Source organism: Mercenaria mercenaria, chromosome 2, assembly GCF_021730395.1.
Source record: "Mercenaria mercenaria strain notata chromosome 2, MADL_Memer_1, whole genome shotgun sequence".
Lineage (NCBI taxonomy): Eukaryota > Metazoa > Mollusca > Bivalvia > Venerida > Veneridae > Mercenaria > Mercenaria mercenaria.
The window spans coordinates 118174453-118186204 of NC_069362.1; the positions used below are offsets into that span (position 1 = coordinate 118174453).

General features: G+C 34.8%; 1 protein-coding gene across 1 annotated transcript; it reads left to right on the forward strand.

Moving 5' to 3' along the window:
• The first annotated feature begins 194 nt into the window (after positions 1-194).
• On the forward strand, positions 195-11550 carry LOC128546016 (uncharacterized). The gene is made up of 7 exons (XM_053537662.1): positions 195-428; positions 4669-5151; positions 5637-5784; positions 6216-6473; positions 7348-7511; positions 9943-9982; positions 10436-11550. The coding sequence occupies exons 2-7, from the start codon at positions 4684-4686 to the stop codon at positions 10477-10479; spliced, it is 1122 nt and encodes a 373-aa protein (XP_053393637.1). The 5' UTR covers positions 195-428; positions 4669-4683; the 3' UTR covers positions 10480-11550.
• The last annotated feature ends 202 nt before the right edge of the window (positions 11551-11752 follow it).

Below are 11752 nucleotides of genomic sequence, written 5' to 3' on the forward strand. Positions count from 1 at the left end.
CACAAAGTACTTATTGCATGTAAAACGGGTGTTTATTTCAAATATATATATAACTTTTGTAGTTTTTTTTACAACAGTTAGTAATACTAAAGGAAATGTAATTTATTCATTTCATTGTTCAAATGTAAAAGCCACGGTAACAGCTGTTAAATTCTGGTATTTTAGTTGTTTATATTTATTCAAGTTTTTTTTTACAATTAATTAAAATTTATTTACATTTAGAAACAAATTTATGAATTAGATAGATTTTTATACCATTTATACAAATGCTGAAGCTTGTTACGTACTCTGTTAATAAAAAAGGACTACCTTAAAATACGTTGTTGATACTAAACAAGGACTACATACCATTACACATGTTGTTACAGAAAATAAGGACTACGCGGCTAGCACTATCTATATGAAGAGGTTTTGACAAAGAAAAGCCGGTAAGAACACATAATTTGTTTTAAAGTAAATTTACACAATAAAAAGTATTAAAGGCATCATAGAAGAAAATATACAGTCATTACTTTACTAAATACTATATTGTATTCTGATTTCAAATCTGAGTTAATGTCAATTCTTGTTTTAAGGTAGTATGCCCGTAATGACACCCTGAAATTTCTGTTTGTTATCAAATTCGGCTTTCTTCGTACGCAGGTCTAGATTAACGCACACATGACTCTGAAACCCCCCAAAACAAAACAACATAACCCCACCCCCTACAAAAAAAAAAAAAAATAGAATAAAACAACAACAATAAATAAAGTAAAACCAAAACGGTGATCATATAGTAACTGAGAATACGTAATCTGTCTAATATCATTTCTGGTCCACTTCCTTAAGTTCAATTGAAATTCTTCAAAATTATACTATTATTGTAAATTTCCAAAACAGTTTAGTTTTGAAAATTATCTGACTTTTGTTGATAATGATGATCATAGAAAACATCCAAGTTGTGAGTTCACATCACTTAGAAATTGAAATCGATCGTTATAACGGCATCGATAGCGCGCAAACCGGTTATGTAAATTATGGCAACCAAAATGTGGTTGAAACTGAATTTCATTTTATGTTGTGTTGTACTAAATAAAGAAGACTTAGAAATAAACATAGTTGTTATGCATATTAGCCTTGTATGAGTATGTTTAATTGTTTTATGTCAGTTCAAAACAAGAAAAGATTATACAATTAACTTAGCAAAATATATGAAAGATGCTTTTAATTTAAGAAACAACACCCTTGAAAATATGACTGCTTCTTGAAATTTCCATTATAATGTCATTTAAATAGTTTTGTATTGTCTGTAATTATGTTGATTTATTTATGTATGTATATCTTTGCCATAAATGCTTTGTTTTATATGACCAAAAACATGCTGATTGTCATTATATGAGCCGCACGAGAAAACCAACATAGTGCGTTTGCGATTAGCATGGATCCAGACCAGCCCGCGTATCCGCGCAGTCTGGTCAGGATTCGTGTTGTTCGCTAACGGTTTCTCTAATTGCTATAGGCTTTGAAAGCGAACAGCATGGACCCTGACCAGGCTGCGCTGATCTGGTCTGGATCCATTCTGGTCGCAAACGCACTATGTTGGTTTTACAATGGCGCGGCTCAAATTTGTTACTTGAAACTTGATTAAAACGGTCACTAAATATCTATAAAATATCTTGTTAATTTGATTCATACGATGAAATACTTGCGACATATTGGAACATAAAGATTTTTTGCGAACTGCAACATATCAAGCATTTATGTTTTAAGTAACTTATAAACATTTTGGATGCTATATATAACATTATCTGTTCACAAAATCTCCAACGGTTTTAACGAAAAAATAAACAAATCAGGTATGGTATATCAGTACCTCCTATGACCCTAGTAACACCACAAAACCCCTACGTCATTGGCACAACATGTACATTCATAACAATGTTTGCATGTTGAAAAGCCCAGAATTTTGCTTTAAGTGTACAAAACATTGGGGACTATGGTAGGAATTTAATTCAATATACAGTAAAGCCTATGTCGGTGTTTGGGGCAACTCAGGAACTTAGAAAACCACATAATTAACATCGACTTAGATATAAATTGTATTTCTCTTGATATCATTAAAAAAAACATGTAAAATGCTATTATCTGCATCATTATAACTGGATCAAAAGTCAATTGATTGACTAAGCCTTAGCTTTTGTATCGCCAGTTATACGAGGAGTGTTCGATATGAATTGCTTATTGTCCTCTAGCTCGATATCCACGTGGGGCACGATAAAAACCAATACCTATCTGTATAGGGTTATTCAATACCTACACAACGGTGTATAAATGTACATGTTAGACTAAGTGTAAGACATAAAATTTGCCATTTGAATACACGCAATCATTGACCACTGTAGTAAAAATGGTTGGTAGAAGCGTCGACAAGAAAGATGAAATACGGGCTTACATCAAAGCTCGCTCAAAACTTGGTTGTTCTTTGAAGCAGCTGATGACTGAACTTTCTACTGCTTATGGACCTTCTTGTGTGTCTTATGACACAGTTCGGCGGTGGAAAAAGAAATTTGAGTCTGGTGTAGAGTCCATCAAAAATGCACCGAAATGAGGTAGGCCAAAATCTGCATCTCGTAAAGAAATCATTTCCAAAATAAAGGAAATGATTGAAGGAGATGCCAGATTTACAGTTCGTGATATTGCACGAAAGGTAGGCATATCACTATCAACGGTTCACCTTATTTTGAAGAAGCATTTGAAAGTCAGAAAGATTTCTGCTAGATGGGTGCCACATCTGTTGACTGAGGCAACGGGTTAAAGTGGCCAAAAAGCTGCTTCAAATGTTTCCAAAATATGACAAAAAGCAGTTTGCCAATGTCGTCACAGGTGATGAACCTGGGTCCATTATTTTGAGCCCGTCAGAAAGGTTAGCAATAAGATCTGGGCCACTAAACACAGCAAATGCCCAATAATTGCCAAACGTTCTTTGAGTGCAAAGAAGGTTTTGTATGCAATCTTCTTCTCTGGTGAAGGAGTCGCAATAAAAGTGCCGGTGAAAAAGGGCAAAAGCATCACCGAAAAGTACTACAAAGACGTAGTACTGAAGAAACTGAAAAAGTATTATCAGAAACGACGCCCTGCCACTGGTTTTAAACATGTCCGTCTTCTACATGACAATGCCCCCGCTCATACCTCCACAATAGTTACGGCGTTTTTGAAGAAAGAAAAGGTAACTGTTTTGCCTCACCCCCCGTATTCCCCAGACCTTGCCCCATGTGATTCTTTTGTTTCCGAAATTGAAATCATTCCTTGCTGGGCGAAATACAGTCCGACAGCACTTGGATCTGCCATTCATCGTACCTTATTACTGTGCCCAAATCAGCGTACCGTGACGCCTTCAAGAAGTGGATACATCGGCTGAAACTTTGCATTTCTAGCCACGGGGAGTACTTCGAGGGCATGAAATGAGCCCTTTTGGGCTAACTTCAAATTTGAAGTCTCTAGATAGAAATAAGCAATTCATTTCGAACATCCCTCGTACCATTGGTAAACGTTACTATCAATAACTGTTATACATGTAGATGGTAAATCTATAAATAAACAACGTGCGTTCGTCCACAAGTTATTGTATTGTCCGTAACTATTGACCTGGCACTCATGTATATTCCGTATATTTCCGTAAATTAATTTTCGGTGTCCGAACATAAATAGCGATATAACTAAATATTACATATATCATTCTTCATTGATATACTGTCGCATTTGCAGGTGGCTGTGCGGACAAAGCGTTTACCAGCCAATATCAGGATTGTGCGTTCGAGTCCTACGTCTGACTATATATCTTCCCCAAAATTTTATATGCAGACTTACTACTCATTTGATCAAACATATCGTGATATTTATGGTTCATTTTTTAAGATTAATCATATAAATAAAGATATTTACCCGTTGTAAAGAAGTGGAATAAAATTGTTTTAAATATATCTTAGATAAAAAGGCAAACCTGTCACCAGCATTCCAGAAAATAAAGGCTACAAGAGAAAACAATTAAAATTCATGAATATGAAACATAAAATAATGTAGACGATACCATTACAATACAGTAAATTAAAAAAAGGATCTATTTAGCAAGTGATTTCGAACCCGTGTTAACGTGCGTGGAAGTCCCTCTAGGCCAACGTGTCATCGATTAACTTTACATGTTACTTTAGTAATGTGGATACTTTCAGGATACTGATAATGCGTAAATTAACGAAAACGCCCAAAAATACTGGCGAAGATTAATGAGTGCCAGGTCAATACTTACGGACAATATTAGGACAAACACGTTCAAAGGCGCCCGTGGGCATGCACCTTTACGATAGTTTGATGACATCTGCAGAGCATTCAGCATTTTATACTATTATGAGTCATATGGAAAATTGAAAAATGTTGATTGTCATGTTTTGCTTGCAAAATTGCCCTAATTTACATTAATTGCTAATGTTATCAAATCAGGGAGAGAAACATTATTTTACACGATAACAGTGTTATAATTATAACAAAGATCATTGTGTATTTATAGATATAGTATATACATATAATTATATATAAAAAGAAAATCAGTGTAGGCAAATCATAAACCTGCATACTCACTGACAAAATTCATTATAGATTATGGCCAGTTATGCCGTTCAGTTAATGATTTTTTAGTTTTAGACCTCAGACATGTCAGTGTATATTATTGCTGCGGATGATGCTAAAGCACTTGCGAATACATTGAGAACGTCGTTGCAGTCCACTGCGCAACATATTGAGACGATATCTGTTACCGTCTTTTTAAAATTAAAGTCAACACGGAATGAAAAGTCAGTGAATGTGATATTTCTCACAACTCTGACTTGGCAAGAAATACAGAGACAAAGGGGCGATTTTAAAAGGCTATTTTCAAAATCGAGGAATACTGTCGTGCTGTCATCATGCGCAGAATCCGTAAAGTCAGCAGCTGTAGAAATGTTCTCTAAGATAGTCGTCGACTGGGAGTCGGTTGGATTATTTGAAGCTTCCGGGGAAGAATGGTACAAAGCGGAAGCTAGAATAAAGTATCGACTATCGGAACTCGAGAGCGGGGAATTTCATATACCACGTGCAAGTAGATATATTATCAAGCCAGATTCAGTTTCAACACTGTCAGAGGTAACTTGATATTAGATCCACTATTTTTAAATGTTTACTTTTACAATAAAATGATGACAATTAGGAAGTTAAGACGGTGAAAGTTTTTTATCAAAGATTTTAAGTGGCTAATTTTAAACCTTACATTAACAACCGTTCAAAATAGCGGTAACGCTTCTGTAATCGAATACAATCTCATTGTTACCAATTCATCCTCATTGAAATTAAAGAAAAAATGTAATAAACAATAACACTTTCTTACATTTTATCGGACTTTATTGAAAATACTATTCTAATTGACCAAAGTTGTGAAATATAGCTTCTGCACTGGCTAAACTTGTTCAAACAAATATAGCCACTTAAAGTAGTTCAGTTAGGTAACAGTTATATCTAATTAAATTTTGTTATTTTCATCTTAATCAGTCATACACTCTAGCTAAAACTCGAGCAATTACTAAGATGTTAACAAAACCAATAAATGAATAATGATTGATATCTTTTTTTAGCCGAAGTCGGAAGTACTGATTATTTTGTTCGATGATGGAACTGCTGAATACCCTTCTGATGTGAAAAGTGTCGAGATCAAAACTGCTGGGAGAAATCTTATTGAAGCGAGAAAGATCCAATCAAACGTTTGGTCATTCAGTGCATTAGGTAATTAAAATACATTTTAATGTAGTAGAACATATTTTTGAATAAAAATACCATCAAAACGAATAAACTTTGAAGCGCAAGTTTTCCTATTTATTACCATAAAATCCATAAGAAGATCATTTGAAAGCATGAATGGATTCCAATGATCCCGATGGACCAGAAAAGTAACAACACTGAATCCAAATATGTGTTTTAATTCCGTTTCATGAGAGTAAATGATAACTCAGTTTTGTACTTGTAATCAACAACAAACAAATTATAACCTACCTGAAGTAATCCAATGCTTAAACATTAGCAATAACCATACTTGGGACAAGTATGTTCAGTTTTAGTAATTAAAAATATTCTCGGACTTGCAGCATTAGGGACAATTGTACAATCTAAATTTTTACTTGAATAACTTGAATTTTAATGAATCATTTTCAAACCAGATTTAGCACCTGGAGACCACGAGATCAGAGTATTTGTAGATAGCGTAGATATTGGAACAAACATACTTTATGTTCAAAATCAGCATCTCATGAATAGAGAATTACTAGCCAACTTCAAACGAGAGGATCCGGAGGGATTTCTGGCTGAACTTCTTAGGGTAAACAAAGAGGACTTCGACCATGACTTGTTAGATACTATCAGTGGGTCAAGCTGCGTCCCTCTTGTAGAAACGCTTCTGAAATATGGAGATGAAAACGGTAATGAATAGTTAAGAATGTAGTACCTTTGTTATGTGAAATTCTTTATTCCTTTAATGTCCTTTGATAATTTTAAAAGAATTAAAACTAGAAACTTCTCGTATTCACAAACCTTTCATACGGACCTGTAAATCAAACTTCCAAGACGGATATCATACGCTCTCGGTTCCCTGTTATAAATCTAATAAAGCAAGGATATATCACATGTGTATTCTATTCTGTTGCGATCTGTTAGCTTCATGTCAGCCCATTTAGCTCAAAAGGGAGAAAGCAGATCTACGGATCGCGGGGTGATTAAAGACAATGTGTCTAAAGTCATTCAACCTCCACCTCTCATTCAAGTGAGGAAATTGTCAGTTAATTGCTGGGAATTGGTTAGTACTCGTTCAGAATCCAGAAACACTGGTTAGGTTAACTGCTCGCCTTTACATGACTGAAATATTGTTGAAAAACGGCTCTAAGCTCAATAAAAGCAAAACAATAAGTACATACTGTAAAGAAGAAGGAATTTATCTTACATGTATTCTTTTCCGTTATAGTCTATTTTCTTCATGTGTTCATACTTTAATTGTTTTTTTTTCTAAATATTAGAGTCAACTACATTTATATATTTTTTAACTGGGGTAAAACAATAAAATTGGCAAATTTAGTCAAAACATGATATAAAAAGAAAATTTGTTTGTTGTGCAAATAAGAATAAAATATATTTAAAATATATTTCACTCATGAACACCATATCTTAATTATCGCCCGTGGCTATGTCACTCGTGAAAATATTGCATCTTACGTTCATTTCGATCTAACATTGAAATAAATAAACATCATCAATATGTTTGCCTAAATATACAATGAAAGAGGGTATAAATATTTTTAGGTCATGATTATCCAAACTTTCTACATTTCTGTGCCAAGTACGGATATAAAGCGTGTGTAAACTGGTGCCAAAAGCTTCCTGACTTTAAAGAAGCATGCATGGTTCAGAACAGACATGGAAAGACACCTGAACAAGTTGCAACTGAAGCACAACAAAATCAGCTGGTAACATATACACTTTGATATACTGTTCAACCTCTCTGGAGCGGCCTTCTCTTCAGCAAAATCCTCAATATAACATCATCATCAAAATTTCCCTAAGCTGAAATATACTATCAAGTTTACCTCTCCAGAACAACAACCTCTACATAACAGTCAATATTTTTATCTCCCAAAGGGTGTTGCTCTACAGAGGTTGCACTGTACATGTTTTAAACAGGATATAACTCTATTGAAAAACTAGTCCAACAGGAAAAGTCATTATAATGAAAACTTCAGGAGAAACAAACAATAACATTATTGGGCTAAAATATTTTTTTTTTCAAAGTGCTATTTGAAAGTGTCTCGGGAGCTAATTAGATGCATTTCAACATGAACATCTGTGATTTGAACCTGTTAAGGTCAAAACATTTCGGGATGGGATTTGGGAAGGAGGGTAAAATAGAGAAAAGTGGAAACTTCACAGGTCGCTCAACACGACAGAAACGAAAATGTTGCAGGCTCGGTTTGATTGAGCCTGTTCATGGACGGTAGTGGAAATGCATGCTACCGTCCACGCCCTCTAGCCCCGGGTTGAGCAGTACTCAACATTTACACATGCTAAAAGTACAAAAAGCAATTTAGAGACATCCGCAGATGTATTCAAACGGCAGTGAACATGGAACCTTCAATGATACACGTGTTGAGGCGTGTAATTCCATGAAGAGCGGCGTTTGGTCCCCAGATAAAATAATGAGTTTGCCCCAAACGAGAAAACAATGGGCAGAACTTAACAAACTGGAATTTAGGAAGGGGATCTGAGGTTATGGAGCCTGCGTATCACAGGAACTGTCAAAAGACAAAATTAAAAAGCAGGCACCATATCCAAGGGGTGATTATACAATACCCACGGCTATGAAAGCGGGAGTATTGGAACCACCCAGGCCGAAATGGTCTTGTTGATAAACTAAACAGTACCAATAACACGACATAAAAGTCGTGCTGAACGATCTGAGAAGATCGAAATATAACAGCCCTGACTGAATGTACGGGGAGACTTTTTACAGCCGCCACACGGCACAAACAACGCTGCTGTGATAATAAAATAGAGAAAAGTGGAAACTTCACAGGTCGCTCAACACGACAGAAACGAAAATGTTGCAGGCTCGGTTTGATTGAGCCTGTTCATGGACGGTAGTGGAAATGCATGCTACCGTCCACGCCCTCTAGCCCCGGGTTGAGCAGAACTCAACATTTACACATGCTAAAAGTACAAAAAGCAATTTAGAGACATCCGCAGATGTATTCAAACGGCAGTGAACATGGAACCTTCAATGATACACGTGTTGAGGCGTGTAATTCCATGAAGAGCGGCGTTTGGTCCCCAGATAAAATAATGAGTTTGCCCCAAACGAGAAAACAATGGGCAGAACTTAACAAACTGGAATTTAGGAAGGGGATCTGAGGTTATGGAGCCTGCGTATCACAGGAACTGTCAAAAGACAAAATTAAAAAGCAAGAACAATATCCAAGGGGTGATTATACGATACCCACGGCTATGAAAGGAGTATTTCCATGAAGAGCGGCGTTTGGTCCCCAGATAACTCATGCATAGACACTTTTGAATGGATAAATAAAATGAACATTTGCTTACATTAGAGACAAATATTTATTGCGGGATTTCTCATCCTTTATTTTTCAATGCAAGATATCTTGCCTGCATAAAATTACGAATATATGAATATGTATGAACACTAACCGAAAGTAAGTGCGAGTAGCCTTAGTGGACTTAAGTTTATTAGATAGACACAATAGTCTAGATATTTAATTTTCTTAAAAGATATGCTAAATACGTTAAATTTTCTTTCAAGAGTTATTGTGTTTGTGTTTTTTTATGACCTTTTGTGCTAACAACAAATTCGAATGTACTGATTGCTTAGAAAATTCAAAACAATTACGAGTTTTCTTGCGACGATGTCTTGAATATTTCTTTTGAAGTTACCTTATGACATTCATAAAATAATTATCTAAATGTATGCAAAATTTAATAAATATGCTTCATGTAGCGCTTAAGTAAAATGTGTTGCGTTGTAAGATTTGTAAATGATGGTAAAACAACATTTTTCTCTTTGGGGAGTCGAGTGATTTTGATGACATATTATTAAGTTTTAGATATGACCAGTTTACATCTGATCGCGTAAGTTTCTTAAATTGCAGTTGATTCAGACAACTGGTCACATTATATTCTTTCATTGCAGTTGGTTCAGACATCTGATCATATTAGTTTCTTAGATTGCAGTTGATTCAGACAACTGATCACATTTTTTTTCTTACATTACAGCATTAGAGTCGATTCAACTGATTGTATCATTTCCTTAAGATGCAGTTGATTCAGGAAAACAATTAGTTTATAATTGATTCAAACGACTGATCACATTATTTTCTTTTTACATTGCAGTTGATTCAGACTCTGCAAAACAATGATACTGGAGATGAGGGTAAATGTTTGTGTTCTACATTAGTTTGTAAATAAATCATAAGTTATAAATTCACTTATAAGGAAATATCATTTTCACAAATATTATATTTATTTTGAGGTGGGAATATGCATTATTCTTATCCGATACAGTTACTGGTACTTAATCCTAGAAATCATTTCTAACTAGATAAATGATAAAATTGTTTCGGCTAAGTTTTTGCGAAATACTCGTTGTTTAATATCATGTTGCTGCAAACATCGCTTTAATCAGCTTACATATTTAATTCCATCATTCCCATTACATAAAGTTCTGCAATCATTATATTTGCTGCTACCTCATCTTTTGTTTCTGTAAATAATTCCACGTCATCGTATTTGTTTATGAAAATTATTCCGCTTCATCCTATTTTCTGACTGTACCATGTTTTCTGCTATAAGCTACAGAACAGTAACTTAAAATCGTTTGTTACAGATCTACAACCAATTGGGTCTCCCTTCAAACCCGGTGAGTGCTAATTTCAGATAGAGTGTTCCTGATATATTTTTTTTATGTCCCCAAGGGAGGCATATTAGTTTTCAACTGTCCGTCCGTTCGTCACAATGTTAACTTTTTGCATGAAGGCAACGTTAACTTTTTGCATGAAGGCACTTTACTCGCGAACCACTGCATTCAGGACCTTCAAACTTCACATGCTAATAGTACTTATTGAGTACACGACCCCTATTGACTTTGGGGTCACCAGATCAAAGGTCAAGGTCACCAGGTCAAAGGCCAAGGCGCTGCGGGGGCATTTGTCACCATTAGTGACAGCTCTTGTTTAAAATTGTTTAAAAAAACAAAAACAAATAGCAATGAAATAACGCTGTTTAGTTAAATTATAAGATACACAGTTATAAAGGACACACGCATGGAATGGCTACCTTCATGTGACAGGAGTACTAACTATGTTTAGATATTTCATGAGACAGAACTTAATGTACTGTAGGAAGCATCATTCCAGGTGCCCGTGGAAACATTAATGAATTTGCTAACTACTTACATTAAAAACTCATCTAATAAGTATTCAATGCAAGTTATTTGAAATGCAGAACGCTTTATTTTTGGAAGCACGCGAAGAAATCATTCTTGTCCGGAAATGACAATGCAGAATTGTAAGTATTCAAAATTGTTACCCTACAACTTTTCCTTAAGAAAGGTATCCAGTATTCCCTTGTAGATTAGGTAAGCAGCATCCAAGAACGATACTTTGCCATTCAAATGTTAAGCAGTATTGTGTTAATATTGTGATTTTCATCCAGACTTAATTAAAAATTACTAACTTTTATTGTAAGTAAAGAATCTAAACAAACTGCATGTAAAAGTGATCTAGTTAAACTGTATGTATTGAGGCTTACTTTTATCTTATAAAGGTGCAAAACTATATTCTGTATTTTCAATGATCAAATCTTGTAAAGAATACTGAAATTACGAACTACATAAAACATGTTGTCTTTCGACTGCTTAATACATATATGAAAAGCAGTATGTAGAAATTATATGATGCTTGACACGTACCATACTGTATTACAAGAACATTAATATGATGCTTGTTTAGTTGTAGGTTGACCATTATGTTTATAGTATGGGTTACAATAATCAGAATGCAAAGAATATCTATGCCAAAGAGACCAAGAATATTAGATGTACATTAGAAATGTGACAACTATTTATTAGCTGGGTGGTTTATGCCTCCTAAGGTTCGATAAATGAATAAACCATCACCATCCGCTTAACCAAAGTGACGCCTTT